The sequence below is a fragment of the Nicotiana tabacum genome, unplaced genomic scaffold, assembly GCF_000715075.1.
Source record: "Nicotiana tabacum cultivar K326 unplaced genomic scaffold, ASM71507v2 Un00439, whole genome shotgun sequence".
NCBI classification, from domain to species: domain Eukaryota; kingdom Viridiplantae; phylum Streptophyta; class Magnoliopsida; order Solanales; family Solanaceae; genus Nicotiana; species Nicotiana tabacum.
This window is the reverse complement of record NW_027438676.1, coordinates 10,168-33,832: the sequence shown is the minus strand read 5'-3', so window position 1 is coordinate 33,832 and position 23,665 is coordinate 10,168. Positions and strand designations below refer to the sequence as shown.

Below are 23,665 nucleotides of genomic sequence, written 5' to 3'. Positions count from 1 at the left end.
ACTGAGACTCTAGTGGTTCAGTGGGAGCTTCAACCTGCGCTGGGACACTTTCAACTTTGGCGCACTTGACCCATCTATCATCACTTAAAGTGTAACCCATCATAGAAAAGGCTGTCTTATCATAGGTATTGGTAATAGGCTTGGGTGTGAAAGGTGCCAAATCAACCTTCATAACTTCAAGAATATGTGAGATAAGTAGGTCATAGGGTAGACAAGCAGCAGAAGAGGATATATCCCTCACACTTTCAAGCATATATTGACGAATCCATACAAACCAGTTGAGTCATTTATCGTTCACAAGACAGTAAAGAACAAAGATATCTCTGGTAGATAAAGTGCTGAGGGACTCAGTTCTAGGAAGTAAAATGGTGGCTATCATGTGGGCCAAAACCCGGTGTTCAAACTTTAAATTTTTGGGACCAATGTCGGGAGGATTATCAGACAGGAAGGCTTTTACTTCTTCTAAGGAAACTTCAAAGTCTTTTGGCCAGGAATTTTGCACAAAAACCTCATACCCGTTAAACTTAGCAGAAAATATCTTCTCAAATTAATAAGAGTCAAGAACAATTCGAGTGCCTAAAACCATGGACTCCAAGTCATCTTTGTCATTCACAAATAAATTTGCATAGAACATTCTCACAAGCTCTTCATACACGGAGGTCCCAATATTATCGAACAGAGAGGAAGGACATTGAAAATAAAAAACAACAATCACATCACAATTTAGATTTTTCATAAGAGAAAGACTTACAGTGCGTCCATAAGCCATAGATTTTGACTTGTTGGACTCAAACCTTGATTTCTCACTTGGTTCATAGAAGATTAATGTCCTCTGGCCCAAATTATGTACTCTCCACTTTCCCTTTCTTGCATGTAGTTTTTTGGTGTTTTGCTCCATGGGCCTCTTTCCTACCATTTTTGACTAATGGGAAGGTCATCAGAAGATCTACTGCTTTCATTGTCGGTTTTGAGAAAATCTGAGTCGATGGATGATTCCATGTCTACAGTTTCTTTAGGGTTAAAGGTTTTCTGGAACCTTCTGCTTCGTCTGGTGGCAGTGGAAGATGAGAGGTTTATTTTTGCCATGGTGAAGGTTTCTTTGGAGAGGATGAAGAGTGATAGGGAGAGAAGAGGGTTCTTATCTAGGCGTTGGGAAGGTTGAAGAGTTGTGTTGTTAAAGGAAAGGACGGATTCAGAAGAAAGTGACTCTTCTGAGGAGATGTTTTGACGGTACTGATGGAGGTGTAATAATTATACTTGCATCAAAGTAAAATTAAACACACATAAGAAGGAAAATAAAATATTTTAAACATATACAAAAGATTTGTTTTATAAAATAGACATGATGCCAATCTTTTTTCATAGTAGACAAAATCTTTCTTCTAAAAGAGGTTTTATAAAAATATCGGCAAGTTGAGATTCAGTAATAATGAATTCTAATACAATATCACCTTTAGCAACATGATCACGGATAAAATGATGCTTGATTTATATATGCTTTGCTCGGGAGTGATGCACAGAATGTTTTGCCAAACATATAGCACTAGTATTATCACAAAATATAGGAGTAGAGGTAAGAGATAAATCATAGTCGAGAAGTTGATGCATGATCCAAAGAACTTGTGTACAACAACTTCCAACAGCTAAATATTCTGCTTCAGTTGTTGACAAGGTAAAACAATTTTGTTTCTTGCTATGCCAGGAAACTAGTGCATTTCCCAACAGTTGGCATGTGCCACTAGTACTTTTCATGTCGATCTTATCACCTGCAAAATCTGCATTTGAAAAGCCCTTCAAGACAAAATTGTTAGAGTGAGCATACCATAATCCTAATTCAGAAGTCCCAATAAGATATCTTATAATGCATTTAACAGTAGTAAGATGGGATTCCTTTGGAGCCGACTGAAACCTTGCACATTTACACTCACTGAACATTATATATGGTCGACTAGCAATGAGATATAATAAGGATCCAATCATTCCTCTATACATAGTTTCATCAATATTTTTTCCATTGTTATCTTCATCAAGCATAGTTGTTGGACTCATTGGAGTCCCAATGTGCTTAGCATTCTCCATACCAAACTTCTTTATGAGCTCCATGATGTACTTGGTTTGACTGATAAAGATCCCTTTGAGAGACTGTTTGATTTGTAGTCCAAGAAAGTAAGTTAGCTCTCCCATCATACTCATTTCAAATTCTCCTTTCATAGAATGAGCAAATTCTTCACATAGAACAGATTTAGGACTTCTAAAAATAATATCGTCAACATAAATTTGAGTAATAAGATTACCTGAATTTGAGTTCTTAATAAACAGAGTTGTATCGATATTACCTCATTTGAAACCTTGAAATAGAAGAAAGGAACTTATTCTTTCATACCAGGCTCGGGGAGCTTGCTTGAGTTCGTATAGAGCTTTAGTCAACTTATATACATGATCTGGGAGAGTATAATTTACAAATCCAGGAGGTTGCTTTACGTAAACTTCTTCAGATATGTATCTATTTAGAAATGCACTTTTTACATCTATTTGGAATAGTTTGAATCCTTTATGAGTGCAAAGGCAAGTAATATTCGAATAGATTTCAATCTTGCTACAAGTGCAAATGTTTCATCGTAGTCGGTTCCTTCTTGCTGAGAATAACCTTGCGCAACAAGTCGTACTTTATTTCATACCACTAATCCGGATTCATTTAACTTATTTATGTAAACCCATTTGGTTCCTACAATAGAAGCACTTGAAGGTTTTGTAACCAGTTTCCACACTTTATTTCTTTCAAATTGATCAAGTTCATCTTTCATTGCTTTGATCCAGTAAACGTCTTTCAGTACTTCATCCACTTTCTTTGGCTCAAGTTGAGAAATTAGAGCCATGTGAGAGTTGGGCTTTTGAGATCTTCTGGTAGTGATTCCTTCATGTGAATTTCCAATAATGAATTTGTGAGGATATCCAAGTTTACTTTTTCATTCATTTGGGATGTGTGTGGTTGGTTCCCCTTCCTCAGTAGTCTATTGTTTTGTTGAAGAAGATTCTTGGATTTCATTATGTTCCTCAGTTGACTGATTTGACTGACCAGCTGACTCATCTTGACAGTCTTTTCCTACAACAACACACTTTGGAACAATAGAAATTTCCTCATCTTCAGGAAGTCTTTCATTCCTTGAGCGAGGGTTAGTATCAACAACAACAACATGAATTGATTCTTCAATGTATAAGATTCTTTTATTGTAAACTCTATATGCTCTACTTGAGGGGGAATATCCAAGGAATATACCTTCATCGCTTTTTGGATCAAACTTACCTAGATTGTCCTTTCCATTATTGTGGATGAAGCATTTGCATCCAAAAGGATGAAAGTAACTGATGTTGGGTTTCTTACTATTCCATAGCTCATATGAAGTCTTTTTAAGAATGGGTCGAATCAAACACCTGTTGATAATATGACATGTTGTGCTCACAGCTTCTGCCCAGAAGTGGTTAGGTAGAGAGTTTTCCACAATCATAGTTCTTGCCATGTCCTGTAAGGTTCTATTTTTACGTTCTACCACTCCATTCTGTTGAGGCAATCTTGGTGAAGAGAAGTTGTGAGAGATTCCTTGGTCATTGCAAAAGTTTTCAAAAGCTCTGCTTTTAAATTCTCCTCTGTGATCATTTCTGATAGTGGAAATGTAGTATCTTTTTTCACATTGGACCTTCTTATAGAAAACTTCAAAATTCCTTAGGGCTTCATCTTTATGACTTAGAAAAATAACCCACGTAAATCGAGAAAAATTATCCATAATGACAAAAACATATTTTCTACCACCTATACTAGAAGTTCTAGTTGGACCAAACAAATCCATATGCAATAGTTGAAGTGATTTAGTAGTAGAAATAATATTTTTGATTTTGAAAGATGAGCGAGTTTGTTTTCATAGTTGACATTCATCACAAATATGATCTTTTGAAAAATCTAGCTTTGGAAGACCAATGACAAGATCATGTTTAGAAAGTTTTTGAATAGTATACATGCTAGCATGTTCAAGCTTTCTATGCCAAACCCAAGGGTCATCAATCACAGAAGCAAGACAAATTTGATTACCAAGACTATCTACATTACTGATAGTATAGGCATTCATGTTTCTATTACCTGAAAGAATAACTTTACCTGATTTGTCTTCTATAAACCAGTCATGTTTTTTAAAATGAACCTCATAATCATTGTCACATAGTTTACTAATACTGAGAAGATTGTAACCGAGTTCATCAATAAGGTATACTTTGTGCACATCACATGTTGAGCTTAGAGGAACTTTTCCAACTCCAATTACGTTTTTTTTATTTGTCTCCAAAGGTAAATGTTCCTCCATCGAGTTTGGTGACTGTTTTGAATAATTGTTTGTCACCAGTCATATGTCTAGAACACGCGCTGTCAAGATACCATTTTCCTTTTCGATTCTTCTTGAGGTGTTCCAGCAAAACAAGATTACTTGTTTTTAGGTAGCCAAGCCTGTTTGGGTCCTGAATGGTTAGATTTCTGAGTGTTAGCTTGACTAGAGGATTTAGGTCGCCAGACTCATCTCCTGTTGTCCTTGAACCTGCAATGGTTAGAAGTGTGACCACGTTTTCCACAATAAACACACGACGGATTATTGGGATTTTCAGAGCCTTTTTCTGCTCTAATTTTGTTCCTGCATTGGTTAGTGTTGTGACCATTTTTACCACAGTTAGAGCATGCATGGGAGTTTCTAGTTCTAATCAAAGAGTTATGAGGCGTAATCTGATTTGATTTGACGAAACTATGACTAGTGGATTTTTATAATCCATTCAGTTGAAGTTGAAGTCATTTACTTTATCTTGAAGCATGTCACGCTCAATTTCACAAACTTCTAGCTTCAAGGCCCAGTCTTTTTTTTCTCTTTGGATTTTTCTGAGTTCATTTAAAACTTTTTCAATATATGCAAGAGCAATATCAACAAATTCTTGAAGTTCTTAATAGTTGGGACACGTAGGAAGACGTACCTCATTGGTTCCCTCGTCTTCCATAAGACCAAGTTCACCTGAGCCTTCTTCCTCATCTACTCCTTTGTCTTTCATGAGCCCAAGCTCTCCTGAGTCCTCATTGCTATCTTCTTTAATGGCCATGAAACACATATTTGCAATTTCTTCATGGTCAGATTCTTCTTCATCACTCCAAGCTCCAAAAAACTTCTTCTTTTGAAGGTTCCTGTTGAGTTTCTTCTTTAATACAGGACAATCAGCTTGAATGTGTCCATGTTTTCTACATTCATAGCATCTTCCATCATTTTTATCATTTTCATTATTTGTCCTTCCTTTTCTGAAGTTTGATTTTCCTCTTCTGCTATATCTGTTCTTTCTCATCATGCTTGCTACAACTTGGGAAAGCATGGCTATATTTTCATCCCGTTCTCCTCCTTCCTCTTCCTCTTCATTTTCTGGTTCAACCACAGTTGTTTTAAAGGCTACTGTTTTCTTCTTTTATTGTTGAATTTGCCTGTCCAAGTGAGTTTTCTCAAAGGTAATTAGATCACCTCTAAGTTCATCATAAGACATTTTATCAAGGTCCTGACATTCTAGAGCAATAACCTTGGGCTGCCAAATTGTGGGTAGACTTCTAAGGATTTTTCTGACCTGTTCTTCGCTCTTTATTGGCCTACTAAAGGATTTTAGATCTCCAAGGATTTTGCTGAACCTGGAGAATATTTCTTTCACTAATTCTCCATCCTTCATTTGAAATAGCTCATAGTCATGAACTAGAAGATTGATCCTTGTTTCTTTTAACTTGTTGGTTCCTTCAAATGTGATCTCCAATTTATCCCACATTTCCTTGGCAGTTTCACAGCTTGGAACCTTGTCATACTTTTCTCCACTGATAGCATTATACAGTAGATTTTTTGCTTTGGCATTCACAGTTATAACAATAGCTTGTTCATGAGTGTAATAATCTAAGTCAAGTGGATCAGTTGATATAATGACTTGATCATTTGCATCTTTCTTTGGTGGAATTGGGAGATTTCCCATTTTGATAACATGCCAAACTTTGATGTCATATGATATAGTGTATGTTTCCATACGAACTTTCCAGTGAGAAAAATATTGTCCGTTGAAATATGGAGGTCATACATGAGAGGTTCTTTCTTGAAATAATGCACCGACGACTGTGTTTGATCCCATGATCTTTTCCTCACTAGCTTTTAAGCAAAGTTTGTGAGCCTGGCTCTGATACCAATTGAAAGTAAAAGGGGAGGGGGGAGTGAATTGTGGACTATTAAAACTTAGTTGACTAAGTTTGAGTTTAGTCGACTAGTTTTCGTACAATACATTGATAAGATAGAGAAGAATGCAATGAATTGAAAGCAAAATGAGACACAACAGTTTTTATACTGGTTCGGTACCGGTGTGGTACTTACGTCCAGTTTTTCTTGGGTCACAATGGTTCTCTTAGATCTTGATAAATAATTACAATAGTGATGGTTTTATCTCGTTCACCAGCAACAATGTTTAGCAACAATAATTTCTGGATATTGACACAACTCTCTTTTGTATTCTAACTCTTTCTATCTTTTATGACACTTGTAGACTTAAGAATACAGTGCTTGTATTAAGAACTAGAGAGACTTAGAAGACAGTATTTGTAGTTGCATAATTCAATCCTTGAGTTTGCCATATTTTATAGGCGAGTATTGTTGTGTATTGGTATTTCATTCCAGAAAGGTGTTTTTGATTCCTTCAAGAGAGATGGGCTAGATTTATTAATCCAAGGAGTGCTCTGTTCCATGTCGAATGCTCCATGCTTTATTGAGGAAATGAGCAACACTTCAAATTGTCTCCATTTTGTGGGGTAGATTAATTAATCCAAGGAGTGCTTCATGTTTTATCAAAGAAAGGAGCAGCACTTCCAATTGTCTCCCACTATGTTGTGTTTCCCACTCAAATTGTCTCCCATTGCTTCCGTCCTTCCTTCTTGGTCTTCTTGGCTTGAGCTTCTGCTGAATCTTCTGTGATTTGGTTTCCTTTTTTTTAGCTTCTTGTCCTAGCATCGTCTCCTTTGATTTAGCATTACTAACTTTTCTTTGATCTCATTTCCTCTTACAATCAAAGTAGATAGGATTTAGTTTTGCACAATTGTCATCATTGAAACTTAGATGTAACACACAATTCAACAAAGTTGGCTACCAAACCAAAGAAATTCAACAAAGTTGAGTACCAAACCAAAAATATTCAAGAAAGTTAGCTATCAAACCAAAGAAATTCTCAGCCAAATATTTTCCTTAGACACATGACTATTATTTTGACTTTTGAATGAGATGGACCCATCAATTGAGTTCACTCTAATCTTGTCTACTCACAATTCAACGGCCATCATCTGCTTGTCATTATTTAAGTTTTTTTACTCTATTGGCACAGTATAATTTTAACAGTAGGCTCTGCTACTAACACTAGCTAGTACATAAGTACGTACCTTAGTGAGCATGTCAAGCGCCATATTTGAAGAAGTGTAAGCAAGACTCCCCGGATACACTACCCGATTCAAAGCAGCAGCTGAAGAAGTACTAATTACAGATCCTCCGCCTTGTTTAGCATCGCGCATTCGCCTACAAACATATTTGGAAACCAACCATGCCCCTCTTAGGTTTGTATTAAAGGTATGGTTCCGCTCATCCTCCGAAAAATCCACCGAAGAGCTCACACTACCTATGCATATATAAGGCATATATATGACAAAATAAATAATAGCCAAGAAAATTTTTAAATTATGTAATTTAATTTGTCCAAATTTATATGATACACTTTCTTTTTCGATCTGTACCAATAAAAAGCAAGAAGCCATATCATGGGGGACTGACCAACTAGGATTGATCTTACTTATGCTTGCAGGTAAGAATAAATATTAGAATGGTATCTTCCAATATTTAGAAATTATTTAGGAGTAACTTTAATTTAAACTTCTCATTTTATCTTTAGTAAGATGATTTATAACTAAAAAAATATCTATAACTTATTTTGGACCTTAAATTTTAAAAGTCTTTTCTTCATTGTCAAACAACATCAATGGGACGGGAGGAGTAATTACTATCAACAAGTACTAATATAGAAGCTTATAATACACAACCTCTAACTCCGGCATTGTTAACCAAGGCATCGATACCTCCGAAGGCGTCCCAAGCTATTTGTACGGGGGCCTTAATGGTAGCACCGTCGGCGGTGATGTCAAGCTCCATGGCGAATGCACGGGGTGGGGCCCTGTAAATTGATCTCGTCGTAGAGAGATTTGAGCCTGTCAGCACGACGAGCAGCAGCAATGATGCTGCAGCCGGCTTTCGCCAAGTCGAGACACAACTCTCGCCCAATTCCTGAGGACGCCCTGTCACCATCACTACTTTTCCGCTCAGATCTTTCCATTGAACTTCTGTATTAATACTCTGTATTATTTATAAGGTAGTTATGCAGGAATACTCTGTATTAATGCACAGGTTTATATATGCAGAGAGTAATGGCTAATGTACGAACCACCAAATCTAAATTTTTTTCTCTCTTTATTTTTTGGCAAGGACTGCCCAATTTAGATTTTCCTCGATAGACAGTCAGACAGTCATTTTTCTCTCATTATTGTTAAGGATAATAGATTAAATTTGACAGTAATTACTAAAATAGTGTAATTACAAATGAAACTTTTAGGTTGTAATACTTTTATTTTTATAATAATGGTGTCCGAACCAACTTACTTGTATCTCAATTATTTATCATATACTTGTTACCGTTTATCGGTATATGTATAGGATAACTCTGCCTACCAATTAATGCTCACGTAGTTAGGAATAAATATTTTTGTCTCTATTGTTTGTATGATAATCTCCAAAGATTTTATGTTTATTTTGTTGATCACTTTGAATGTAAATTGTTGACTGATATTTACCTATTTTAGATTGCAACGTAAGATCTAGCTCCAATTTATTAATTGAGAAAATCCTTCATCCATGTTCTTTCTAACATTATTGACCCTCCATTATTGTAGGCCAATAACAGTCATAAGATAAGTAGTGTTTCATACTTGCCTTTGGGACCCCTCCTTCAAATTAGATAAATTAAGAAAACCCTACACTAGGAAAATAATATTCACTTTGTTCCAATTTATGTGACATCGTTTGACTAGGCAAGTAATTTAAGAAAAAGAAAAAAATTTGAAACTTGTGATCTAAAATATTTGTGTGGTTATAAATCATCTCGTTAAGAGTAAAAGAAAAATTTAAAGTTAATTTTTTTAAATATCAAAAGATGATATTTTTTGGAAAGACTAAAAAGAAAAGTAAGCCCGGTGACGTGGCATGACTCATTGACCAGCAATTGCCTTTTCCATTTTTCTCCGTTTTATGGGATTTTCTCCAATATTTTACCCAATTACCTCATTAATTAACCAATAAAACCCAAAGAAAAGCCACCGATTAACCTTCTTAAACAAACCGTTTCTACTTCCTTCGTTGATAATGGCAGCCGATCAAATTCAACCAAACCGTGTCTTTTTCCTTTCATTAATTATAATGGCAATTTCGAACAGTAATCTCTCTTCCCTCTTTTCGATTAAAGATCTGTAATTAGCGATGAACCTACGGAATAATGCTTAAAATTCAAGGCATACTAACGTTCATCATAATCATCATTGAATAGCAAAGGAGAACATGAAAAGGACCAGCAACAGCGAAAAAGCACAATTCGATTGCACCATGGATCCTTCAATAGATTTCGAGAAGGTACACTCTTTTTCTATTTATGTGTTTCATGGTATATATACTGCGCAAACGACACCCTTTTCACCGGTTATTATGTTTTGGCAATTTGTATATCGGCTTAAGTTGGATTTCTCATAACCAAAAATATACATTTTTGCTCGATTAAAGCTTGACATTTTGCTAATTAGAATTTTCTGTGGAAGAGTTAAATAATTTGATAGGAGCATAATAATTATCACTGATAATTTATTATTCAAACTCTTATGTAGTCCCGCTTTAGCTTTCCTTAAAACATTTTTTGTCAGGTTTATATATTATAAACCTTGCAGTATGGTCAATCCAGAACAATGATTGAATTAATGAGATGTTTTACTCTTTCTATAGTTAGTTTATCAGGCATTTGTACAATATTTAGAAATTTTGATCTATAATATCTACTTCAAATTCAGTCAGACCTCTCTATAACAACATCCTTATATAATAGTCATTCACTATAAAACCTGAGTTATTCTCGGAACCGAATATTATAATATGTTATAATATATGTCATCTATAACAGCACTTCACTATAGTAGCCAAAAACATTCGAAACGAATTAGGCTGTTATAGAGAGGTTTGACTGTATAATAATCTTCACTTTTTGCTCTCTTCATATTTTAATAGGGAAAATGATGTTGGACTGTGTTTTCATTATATGTCGTCACCAAAATTTCAATCTTTTAGTCACTTGGCTTCACTTTCTTGTAGATTCGCTTAAAAATTGGAAGCGAATCATTTTTTGTGTAATTGGAGCAAAACATCAGCATCTATCATCATTAATTGGTAATGTCTTCCTTCTTCACTCTTTCTTTTTTAGTAAACTTTTTGTATCGAGATCTACTTCTATTTAATTACTTTTGGTACTATTGGAGTTCTGCATATGGTTCCATTAGTTTTTATTCTTTCTGGCTTGCAGATATGTCACGATCCGAAATTCCTACCTTCGGACAGTGATGGCGCCTAACATTTCACTTGCTAGGCAAGCCAACGTTAGAATAATATTAATTATTTTTTAAATTATTAATAATCAAAGAAACAAATGCGGAAGCAAAGTTTGAAATATAGTGAATAATCCATAAAAACAACGGTGTCTAAATACCATCCCAGAATTAGTGTCACAAGTGCACGAGCTTCTAGAATAAATACAAATAAAAGTCTGAATAAAATAAAGCTGTCTGAAAATAAACACACAGCTAAAATAAAATAGACGGGGACTTCGACGCCATGCAGTTATACCTCAAGTCTCCTCCGAATAGCTGAAATCCGAGCAAGTCTATGGTAAGCCGCTGGGACCAACTCTGAAATCTGCACAAGAAGTGCAGAGTGTAGTATCAGTACAACCGACCCCATGTACTGGTAAGTGCTGAGCCTAACCTCGATGAAGTAGAGACGAGGCTAAGGCGGTTCACTTACATTAACCTGTACGCAATATTAATGACAACAACAAATAATAGAAATAAAACAGGTGACCTCATTTATAATAATTGAAGCCAACTCAGCAGTCATAATCCATTATCATTTCAACCAATTCTTTTGTAGCGTGCAACCCGCTCTCACAATATATTCACACTTAATTCAGTTGCAGCGTGCAACCCGCTTTCCCATATATATATATATATATATATATATATATATATATATATATATATATATTCCTTTTAATCAAGTCTGTCATATATTTATTTCAATCAAATATATATATAGACTTTTAAATAAGTTCTGTTGCGGCGTGCAATCCGATCCCTCAATATTGACTTTTAAATAAGTCTATTGCGGCGTGCAATCCGATCCCCCAATATATATATATATATATATATATATATATATATATACTTTCATTTCCGTTGCGGCGTGCAACCCGTTCCTCCAATATAATTTTAAACGACTCATAAATGTAATAAAACTTACTCTAATAAATATCACATCTAATGAGAAATTATTAAGCATCAAGGCACATAATAATTATAATTTATTTATGAACCAAACAATGACAAATAATAATTTATTATGAAAATCAATAAGAAATTAGGTAGTTTAATATTTAATATACTAAATGTCAAATAACAATTAAAACACATAATTCAAATAGCATGCAACAATTAATGCATGAATTCAAGAATTAATATTTGACAAAGAATAGGAGAGAAACAATTATTATAATAATTAATTTATGATTTAAAACAATTTATGATTTTTCAAGTAAGCAGGCAAACAATTAATTTGACGACGTATAGACACTCGTCACCTCGCCTATACGTCATTCACATGAAATTCACATAACAAATAATTTAAGGGTTCTATTCCCTCAAGTCAAGGTTAACCACGACACTTACCTCGCTTTGTAAATTCCAATCAATTATTCAACCACAATTTTTCCTTTTAAATTTATCTCCGAAAGCTTCAAATCTATTCACAAACAATTCGATATATTCAATACTAATCATAAGAATTAATTCTATATGAATTTACTAATTTTTCGGATAAAAATCCGAATTTCATTTACATATTCGACAGTGGGACCCACATCTCAAATCCCTGAAAAACTCGCGAAATTCGAACACCCATTCCGCTACGAGTTCAACCATACAAAAATTATCCAATTCCGATATCAAATGAACCTTCAAATCTTAATTATTCATTTTTGGAAGATTTTATAAAAATCTGACTTTTCTTCCATAAATTCACGGATTTATGATATAAATGAGTATGAAATCATGAAATATAATCAATAGAGGATAAGGAACACTTACCCCAATATTTTCCTGTGAAAATGGCCCAAGAATCGCCTTACTCGAGCTCAAAAATGGAAAAGAGTTGAAAATGGGTCGAAACCCCATTTACAGAACTTAAGTTCTGTTTCTGGGATTTTTACTCATCGCGATCACGGAAATTCGTTCGCGATCGCATAGAACAACTTTTGCCCAGGTTCATTTTACTCTTCGCGATCGCGGGAATGGCTTCGCGATCGTGAAGAACATTTTGGCTGCCCAGACTTTTAGCTCTACGCGATTGCGTAAATGCTCATGCGATCGTGGAGTACATTTTTCCAGCCTTACGCGATCGCATAAATGCTCATGCGATCACGAAGCACAATTTACGTGCCTAGCTCCTGCCTTCCTTCCTTCTACGCGATCGCATCTGGTCCCTTGCGTTCGCAGTGCCCTGGGAGTTTACCTTCCACCATCGCGTGCCTATCTTCGCGAACGCGAAGGGTAAAGTCACTACTTACAATTTACTCTTCACGATTGCAGCAATGGCTTCGCGATCGCGAAGCATAATGCACCAGATGACAACAAAAGCTCAAAAAACCAGATTTTCTAAGTTCAAAATCATCCCGTAGCCTATACGAAACTCACCCGAGCCCTCAGGGCTCCAAACCAAACATGCACACAAGTCCTAAAACATCATACAAATTTGCTCGCGCGATCAAATCGCCAAAATAACACCTAGAACTACGAATCAGACACCAAATCAAAGGAAATTTTCAAGAAAACTTTAAAACTTATATTTTTACAATCGGACGTCTGAATCACGTCAAATCAACTCTGATTCTCACCAAATTCGGCAAACAAGTCATAAATATTATAGTGGGACCTATGCCGGGCTGCGGAACCAAAATACAGACCGAGTTTAATAAATCCTGCATCAGTAATTTCTTAAAAATCATTAAGCTTTCAAGCTTTTAATGTTTCATCAAAATTCCATATCTCGAGCTAGTGACCTCGGAATTCGATTCTGGGCATACGTCCAAGTTCCAAATCACGATACGTCCAAGTCCCAAAACACTCATCCAGGTCTGTTTGCTAAAAATGTTGACCAAAGTCAACTCAATTGAGTTTTAAAGCTCTATTTCACATTTTAATCCGTTTTTCACATGAAAACTTTTCAGAAAATTTTACGGACTGCGCACGTAAGTCGAGGAATGATACATGGTACTTTTTGAGGTCTTAGAATACATAATTACTTATTAAATTTAAAGATGATATTTTGGGTCATCAGATTCTCCACCTCTAAAACAAACGTTCGTCCTCGAACGGAGTTAGAAAAAAGTACCTGAGCTGGAGAAAAGGTGTGGATATTTACTCCGCATGTCTGACTCGGACTCCCAGGTAGATGCCTCTACCAGCTAACCTCTCCATTGCACCCGAACTGAAGGATAACTCTTAGACCTCAACTGTCGGACCTGCCTGGCTAGAATAGCCACCGGCTCCTCCTCGTAAGTCAAATCTTTGTTCAATTGGACTGAGCTGAAATCTAACACATGAGACGGATTACCATGATATTTCCGGAGCATAGACACATGGAACACCGGATGAACCGCTGATAAACTAGGTGGTAATGCAAGCCTGTAGGCTACTTCACTCACCCTTTCAAGAATTGCAAAGGGTCTGATATACCTAGGGCTCAACTTGCCCTTCTTTCCGAACCTCATTACACCTTTCATAGGTGAAACCCAGAGCAATATTCTTTCTCCAACCATGAATGCAATATCACGAACTTTACAGTCGACATAACTCTTTTTCCTAGACTGAGCTGTGCGAAGTTGATCCTCAATAATCTTGACCTTATCCAAGGCATCCTGTACCAAATCGGTACCCAACAATCGAGCCTCTCCCGGTTCAAACCAACCAACTGGCGATTGGCATCGCCTTCCGTATAATGCCTCATATGGAGCCATCTGAATGTTCGACTGGTAGCTATTATTATAAGCAAACTCTGTAAGTGGAAAGAAATGATCCCAAGAATCTCCAAAGTCTATAACACAAGCGCGGAGCATATCTTCCAATATCTGAATAGTTCGCTCTGACTGTCCGTCTGTCTGTGGATGAAATGTTGTACTCAACTCCACCCGCGTGCCTAACTCACGTTGTACAGCCCTCCAGAAATGTGAGGTAAACTGCGTACCTCGATCTGAAATAATAGACACGGGCACACCGTGAAGGCGGACAATCTCACGAATGTAAATTTCAGCTAACCTCTCTGAAGAATAGGTAACTGCCAGTGGAATGAAATGTGCTGACTTGGTCAACCTGTCCATAATGACCCAAACTGCGTCAAATTTTCTCTGAGTCCTTGGGAGCCCAACAACAAAATCCATAGTGATACGCTCCCATTTCCACTTAGGAATTTCTAACTTCTGAAGCAAACCACCAGGTCTCTAATGCTTTTACTTAACTTGCTGACAATTCAGACACCGAGCGACATATTCAACTATATCCTTTTTCATTCTCCTCCACCAATAAAGTTGCCACAAATCTTGATACATTTTGGCGGTACCTGGATGAATAGAATACTTGAAACTGTGTGCTTCTTCCAGAATTAATTCACGAAGCCCATCCGCAATAGGCACACAAATACGACCCTGCATTCGCAGAACCCCATCTTGCCCCACAGCAACCTGTTTGGCATCACCGTGCCGCACCGTAGAGGTAATGCCTCCAAATCTTCAGCACATGAACAATGGCTGCCAATTCTAAGTCATGAACATGATAATTCTTCTCGTGAACTTTCAACTGACGCAACATATATGCAATTACCTTGCCATCTTGCATTAATACTGCACCAAGCCCAATGTGAGATGCATCACAATATACCATATACGATCCTGAACCTGTGGGTAATACCAACACTGGCGTCGTAGTCAAAGCGGTCTTGAGCTTCTGAAAGCTCAACTCACACTCGTCTGACCATCTAAATGGGACACCTTTCTGGGTCAATCTGGTCAATGGGCTTGCTATAGATGAAAATCCTTCCACGAACCGACGATAATAACCTGCTAAACCCAGGAAACTCCGGATCTCTGTAACTGAAGTAGGTCTAGGCCAATTCTGAACAGCCTCAATCTTCTTAGGATCCACCTTTATGCCTTCTGCCGATACAACATGCCCCAAAAAGGTAACTGAGTCTAACCAAAACTCACATTTTGAAAACTTGTCATATAGCTGATTATTCTTCAAGGTGTGAAGCACACTTCGAAGATGCTGATCATGTTCCTCTCGACTGCTGGAGTAAATCAAGATATCATCAATGAATACAACCACAAAAGAATCCAAATAAGGCTTGAACACCGATTCATCAAATCCATAAATATTATTGGGGCATTTGTCAATCCAAATGACATCACTAGGAATTCACAATGCCCATACCGAGTTCGAAAAGCTGTTTTACGGACATCAGAGGCCCTAATCTTCAACTGATGGTAACCAGACCTCAAATCGATCTTCGAAAATACCTTGGCACCCTGAAGCTGATCAAATAAGTCATCAATTCTTGGCAGAGGATATTTGTTTTTGATAGTGTCCTTGTTCAACTGCCGATAGTCTATACACATCCGCATAGAGCCATCTTTCTTCTTTACAAATAATATTGATGCACCCCAGGGCGAGACACTGGGTCTAATGAATCCCTGATCAAGCAAGTCTTGTAACTGCTCTTTCAATTCTTTCAACTCTGGCGGGGCCATACGGTATGGTGGAATAGAAATGGGCTGAGTGCCCGGAGCCAAATCAATACAGAAGTCAATATCTCTGTCGGGTGGCATCCCTGGCAAATCTGCAGGAAATAATTCTGGAAATTCATAAACAACTGATACTGAGTCCATAGAAGGGACATCCGCACTGGGATCACGATTATAAGCCAAATAAGTTAGACACCCTTTCTCTACCATACGCCGAGTTTTCATATAAGAAATAACCCTACTGGCAGAATGATCAGGAGTTCCTTTCCACTCTAATTGAGGAAACCTCGGCATAGCTAGGGTCACTGTCTTGGCATGACAATCCAATATAACATGATAAGGGGACAACCAATTCATACCCAACATGACATCAAGATCTACCATATCAAGAAGTAGAAGATCCACACTAGTCTCAAGATTACCAATAGCAACCACACACAAATGATAGACATGATCTACTACAACAGAGTCTCCCACCGGTATAGATACACACACAGAAACACTTAGAGAATCACAAGGCACAACCAAATATGAAGCAAAATAGGAGGACACATAGGAATATGTAGATCCTAGATCAAATAGAACTGAAGCATCTCTATGGCAAACTGGAATAATACCTGTGATCACAGTATCAGATGACTCGGCCTCAGGCCTAGTTGGAAAAGCATAAAATCGGGGCTGGGCCTCACCACTCTGAACTGTGTCTCTGGGACGGCCTCTAACTGGCTGGCCTCCACCTCTAACGGTCTGACCTCCACCTCTAATGGCCTGACCTCCACCTCTAGCTGCCTGACCCTTACCTCTAGCTGGCTGAGTAGGCGGTGAAGCAACCGGTGCCGGTATGATGGCACGAGAATCTTGCCGAGATCTGTTACTCGCCAATCTAGGGCAATACCTCTTGATGTGACCAATGTTTCCACACTCATAACACCCATCCTGATGTCGTGGCTGCTGAAGCTGAAGTTGACCCAAATAGGCCGGATAAACGCTGTAATAACTCTGGAGTGCTGAAGCACTGATAGAAGTTGAATGTGCACTGAATGTCGGTTATCCAGAGTAAGGCATAATAGGATCGTAACTCCCTGAAGCACTGGGATATGCATGGAGTGATGAATGAAATGGTCTGGGAGGATGACCCCTACCAAAATTACCCCTGCCTCCAGATGAGGCACCACTGAAACCACCGAACTGAAAAGGCCTCTTATCGGACCTCTGCCCTCTCTCCTGTGCAAGAACCATCTCGATCCTCCTTGCGACATTAGCAGCCGCCTGAAAAGAAATCTCACTTCCGGTCTCCTTGGCCATCTGAAGTCTGATAGGGTGAGTGAGTCCCTCAATAAACCTCCTCACTCTCTCCCCCTCCATAGGTAGTAAAAGGAGAGCATGGCAGGCCAAATCTACAAAACGGGACTCATACTGAGTAACAGTCATACTGCCCTGATGTAGATGCTCAAATTGCTTGCGAAATTCCTCTCTCAGTGTGATAGGGAGGAACTTCTCCAGAAATAGTTGAGAGAACTGCTCCCAGGTAAGTGCAGGCGATCCGATTGGTCTGGTCAATGTAATATCTCTCCACCACCTCTTGGCGGATCCCGTCATCTGAAATACAGCAAAATCAACCCCATTGGTCTCAACTATACCCATGTTTCACAGCACCTCGTGGAAGCGTTCAAGATAATCCTGTAGGTCCTCAGAAGGTGTACCACTGAAGTGAACCGGAAAGAGCTTAGTAAACTTATCCAGTCTCAATAAGGCCTCAAAAGACATGGCGGGCCTATCACCGGTCTGTGCCTCAACAACTAGCTGAACTACCCCAACTGGCGGGACTGCTGGAGCCTGATTCTGGTCAGCCATCTGCTCCAGAGCGGGAGTAGTGGGAGTTTGTGCTCCTCCTCCAGCCTGTGAGACGGCTGGTACCACTGGAAATGTACCATTCTGTGTCACGCCCTCTATAAGACTTACCAGACGGACTAGAGCGTCCTGAAGTACTGGAGTGGCTATGAATCCTTCCGGGACCTGAACTGGTCCAACTGGTACATTCTGAACTGGAACCTCATCCTGAAGGTCCACCTGAGGTTCTACAACAGGTGCAGCTGCTCGAGCTATGGACTGAGCTCTACCTCGGCCTCTAGCACGACCTCGACCTCTACCCCTAGCCATAGTTTCCATTGAGGGTTCTGGTCCCTATCTATCGGTAGAGGTATTACGTGTTCTCAACATCTGCGAGAGAATAAGAGTAGAATGGTTCAATCATCAATGATAGAATAAAATCGCACGACAGAATAAGAAGAAGTGATATTATTCCTAAACTTCATAGCCTCTGAGAGATAAGTACAGACGTCTCTGTACCGATCCGTCAGACTCTACTAAGCTTGCTCGTGACTCATGAGACCTATGTAACCTAGTGATCTGATACCAACTGTCACGACCCGAAATTCCCACCTTCGGACCGTGATGGCGCCTAACATTTCACTTGCTAGGCAAGCCAACGTTAGAATAATATTAACCAATTTTTAAATTATTAATAATCAAAGAAACAAATGCGGAAGCAAAGTTTGAAATATAGTGAATAATTCATAAAAATAACGGTGTCTAAATACAATCCCAGAATTGGTATCACAAGTGCACGAGCTTCTAGAATAAATACAAATAAAGGTCTGAATAACATAAAGTTGTCTGAAAATAAACACACAGCTAAAGTAAAATAGACGAGGACTTTAGAACTGCGGATGCCATGCAGTTATACCTCAAGTCTCCTCCGAATAGCTGAAATCCGAGCAAGTCTATGGTACGCCGTTGGGACCAACTCCGAAATCTGCACAAGAAATGCAGAGTGTAGTATCAGTACAACCGACCCCATGTACTGGTAAGTACTGAGCCTAACCTCGACGAAGTAGAGACGAGGCTAAGGCGGTTCACTTACATTAACCTGTACGCAATATTAATGACAACAACAAATAATAGAAATAAAACAGGTGACCTCATTTATAATAATTGAAGCCAACTCAGCAGTCATAATCCATTATCATTTCAACCAATTCTTTTGTAGCGTGCAACCCGCTCTCACAATATATTCACACTTAATTCAGTTGCAGCGTGCAACCCGCTCTCTCAATATATATATATATATATATATATATATATATATATATATATATATATATATATATATATATATATATATATATATATATATATATATATATTCCATTTTAATCAAGTCTGTTATATATTTATTTCAATCAAGTATATATATAGACTTTTAAATAAGTCTATTGCGGCGTGCAATCCGATCCCCCAATATTGACTTTTAAATAAGTCTATTGCGGCGTGCAATCCGATCCCCCAATATATGTATATATACTTTTCATTTTCGTTGCGGCGTGCAACCCGTTTATATATATATATATATATATATATATACTTTCATTTCCGTTGCGGCGTGCAACCCGTTCCTCCAATATAATTTTAAATGACTCATAAATGTAATAAAACTTACTCCAATAAATATCACATCCAATGAGAAATTATTAAGCATCAAGGCACACAATAATTATAATTTATTTATGAACCAAACAATGACAAATAATAATTTATTATAAAAATCATAGAAAAATTAGGTAGTTTAATATTTAATATGCTAAATGTCAAATAACAATTAAAATACATAATTCAAATAGCATGCAACAATTAATGCAGGAATTCAAGAATTAATATTTGACAAAGAATAGGAGAGAAATAATTATTATAATAATTAATTTATGATTTAAAATAATTTATGATTTTTCAAGTAAGCAGGCAAAAAATTAATTTGACGACGTATAGATACTCGTCACCTCGCCTATACGTCATTCACATGCAATTCACATAACAAATAATTTAAGGGTTCTATTCCCTCAAGTCAAGGTTAACCACGACACTTACCTCGCTTTGCAAATTCCAATCAATTATTCAACCATAACTTTTCCTTAAAAATTTACCCCCGAAAGCTTCAAATCTATTCACAAATAATTTAATATATTCAATACTAATCATAGGAATTAATTCCATATGAATTTACTAATTTTCCGGATAAAAATCCAAAATTCATTTAAATATTCGATAGTGGGACCCACGTCTCAAATCCCGGAAAAAATTACGAAATCCGAACACCCGTTTTGCTACGAGTTCAACCATACAAAAATTGTCCAATTCCGATATCAAATGGACCTTCAAATCTTAATTTTTCATTTTTGGAAGATTTTATAAAAATCTGATTTTTCTTCCATAAATTCACGGATTCATGATATAAATGAGTATGAAATCATAAAATATAATCAATATAGGATAAGGAACACTTACCCCAATGTTTTCCTGTAAAAATCGCCCAAGAATCACCTTACCCGATCTCAAAAATGGAAAAGAGTTGAAAATGGGTCGAAACCCCACTTCTAGAACTTAAGTTCTGTTTCTGGGATTTTTACTCATCGCGATTGCGGAAATTCGTTCGCGATCGCGTAGAACAACTTTTGCCCAGGTTCAGTTTACTCTTCGCGATCACGGGAATGGCTTCGCAATCGCGAAGCACATTTTGGCTGTCCAGACTTTTAACTCTACGCGATCGCGGAGTACATTTTTCCAGCCTTACGCGATGCCTTCCTTCCTTCTACGCGATCGCATCTGGTCCCTTGCGTTCGCAGTGCACTGGGAGTTTACCTTTCGCGATCACGTGCCTATCTTCTCGAACGCGAAGGGTAAAACTCACTACTTACAATTTACTCTTCGCGATCGCAAGAATGGCTTTGCGATCGCGGAGCACAATGCACCAGATGACAGCAGAAGCTCAAAAAACCAGATTTTCTAAGTTCAAAATTATCCTGTAGCCTATCCGAAACTCCAAACCAAACATGCACACAAGTCCTAAAATATCATACGAACTTGCTCGCGTGATCAAATCGCCAAAATAACACCTAGAACTACGAATCAGACACCAAATCAAAGGAAATTTTCAAGAAAATTTTAAAACTTATATTTTTACAACCGGACGTCCGAATCATGTCAAATCAACTCTGATTCTCACCAAATTTGGTAGACAAGTCATAATTATTATAGTGGACCTATACCGGGCTCCGGCACCAAAATACAGACCCGAGGTCAATAAATCCTACATCAGTAATTTCTTAAAAATCATTAAACTTTCAAGCTTCTAATATTTATCAAAATTCCATATCTCGGGTTAAGGACCTCGGAATTCGATTCTGGGCATACGACCAAGTCTCAAATCACGATACGGACCTACCGAAATTGTCAAAATACTGATCCGGGTCCGTTTGCTAAAAATATTGATCAAAGTCAACTCAGTTGAGTTTTAAAGCTCTATTTCACATTTTAATCCGTTTTTCACATGAAAACTTTCCGAAAAATTTTACGGACTGCGCACGCAAATCGAGAAATAATACATGGTGCTTTTTGAGGTCTTAGAACACAAAATTACTTATTAAATTTAAAGATGACATTTTGGGTCATCACAAGATAAGAAGAGTTTTGGCTCGCATTTTCTAACTTGTAATTTTCTTTGCGGTGTCTCTATTGGATGCTTTCTGTCACTAGATCATTCTCAGCTTCTTCTATTCGAAGGCATCAGATTATGATGCAATATAATGCGAAGCCTAAATATAATGAGTCAATCTTCGATACTTCTTTAGCCTTTTTTTATTTTCCTATGGACTTTCAAAGAATCTTTTCGTTTGTTGGCATATGAAGCAAACAACTTAACGTTTGACTTTAATTTTTCAATAAATTCATGCATCCTATTTCATGATCATGTTGTATAATCCCGGTCTATACCTTCCTAAATAAAGAATTTGCACTGAAGTTCATTTCAACTGGAGTTTCCATCTTTGGTTTTTCTTTATAATTATTTTTCATGAGTCTTGCTTTTCCTCGTAGAACTTCATTCTTCATACTGCTCAATTGCCTATTCTACAATATTCCAAAGAAAATTCGGATTACCACTATCCAGCTTATAACATAAGATATAGAATTTGTTTCTAAATATGTGGAAGTAATATGGAGTTTATTCTGAAAAATATGGCTTAATAATGTCACGATGTCCTCGGGCCATGATTATTACATGTAATTGGTTTGCAATTTTTTGTTCAAAAAGATCTATCAGATGGCGTAAATTAAAAAAAAATGGAGTATACTATCTGATTTTATATGCCATTATGCAAGTGGCTAGGGAAAACAATTACTCTGCCATCCGCTGCATTGTTTATTATCCGATACCATTCTTCTATCATAAGTAGTCCATAATTAAATATTTATCTTCGTTTTCTTTCTTGATAAATATTTTGTGACTTTATGGATATAAGTATTTATTCCTAATTCTGAACCTGTTCAATGCAGCTCTGAACATATTAGGAGCATATACACACGAGATGAATGAGGAGGATAAAAAAAAAATCTAAAATGGTTTTGAGGGTCTGCATTCTTTGTCATGAGGTTGCAGAGTGTGTGTTCTCGTAATCATTTAGTTAAAAGTTTTAGCTTCCTTTTGATACTAAAGAAGAATATATTTGTTTGAAGACTTTTTTTGAGGGTACATAGCTCCAAAACTTATAGTATACCTGGAATTTTTGATGAAAGTGTGACTGAGGTTTACCAAGCAGAATGCAGAGAATATAAATTTAATTTGGAGGAGTTTGATGAATGACCACAAAAGTCATATTTCAAATGGAAGTTGAAAGTCATGCTTAATGTAAGAATGAGATTACAAGATCTCAATTGTCAAAGAAAAATTGTCTTGTATTGGAAAGCAATGATACATGCTTTCTTTTATCCTACTTGCGTGGATAATATAGTAATATGTTTGAAGCACACATTATTTTGATCTTAGTAATGAAGGCTACGGATTACTACAAGACTAACATCATATAGAAGGTTTAGGGATAAAACAGAAGTAAATGAGGAGGAGTACATGGAAGATTTATGCATTATGCTGCTGGAAAATGAGTATTTTTCTTTTCTTTCTGCCTTTGAAAACTGTAGTTTGTCTTGTGAACATCTGGACTGAGCTATAGCTGGAAAGTATTCAATTCTACATCAAATTTCTAAAATCTAACTCCCAGTGTTCTTTTGCATTACATTTAGATTCCTCTAAATTTGTTTCTATTACGTTCTGTTGGTACAAATTTGTTCCCGAATATAGTGCAACTCTTCTTTTTTGTCTTTCTAGACTAAAGTGTACGAAATTGTTAGTAGATTCATTTACAAACAGTATTTCTTTCTATAATTTTAAATGGAATCAATGCACAACCATGAGAATGCTACAATATTCAATCAATAAATGTATACCATTTTCGACTTTTATAGGCTTTACCTATATAAATATTTACTATTTTATTGATATACAATTTTGTTATTTTTTTTTTTGGTGATATTGTGAGTTTTGTACCTA

The 23,665-nt window shown here is 37.0% G+C and overlaps 2 protein-coding genes and 1 long non-coding RNA gene across 3 annotated transcripts; 1 reads left to right on the top strand and 2 right to left on the bottom strand.

Moving 5' to 3' along the window:
* Positions 1 to 3,914: 3,914 nt before the first annotated feature.
* Positions 3,915 to 6,024, bottom strand: LOC142179243 (uncharacterized). Its single transcript, XM_075248973.1, has 3 exons — positions 5,535 to 6,024; positions 5,005 to 5,438; positions 3,915 to 4,364 (listed from the first exon to the last, which is right to left on the bottom strand). The coding sequence occupies exons 1-3, from the start codon at positions 6,022 to 6,024 to the stop codon at positions 3,915 to 3,917; spliced, it is 1,374 nt and encodes a 457-aa protein (XP_075105074.1).
* Positions 6,025 to 6,960: 936 nt separating this feature from the next.
* On the bottom strand, positions 6,961 to 8,378 carry LOC107773831 (short-chain dehydrogenase reductase 2a-like). The gene is made up of 3 exons (XM_075248974.1): positions 8,117 to 8,378; positions 7,466 to 7,698; positions 6,961 to 7,091 (listed from the first exon to the last, which is right to left on the bottom strand). The coding sequence occupies exons 1-3, from the start codon at positions 8,376 to 8,378 to the stop codon at positions 7,083 to 7,085; spliced, it is 504 nt and encodes a 167-aa protein (XP_075105075.1). The 3' UTR covers positions 6,961 to 7,082.
* On the top strand, positions 7,509 to 23,398 carry LOC142179245 (uncharacterized). Its single transcript, XR_012707315.1, has 5 exons — positions 7,509 to 7,649; positions 8,143 to 9,558; positions 9,670 to 9,752; positions 10,479 to 10,553; positions 22,615 to 23,398. It is a non-coding gene; the product is annotated as an uncharacterized LOC142179245 (long non-coding RNA).
* The last annotated feature ends 267 nt before the right edge of the window (positions 23,399 to 23,665 follow it).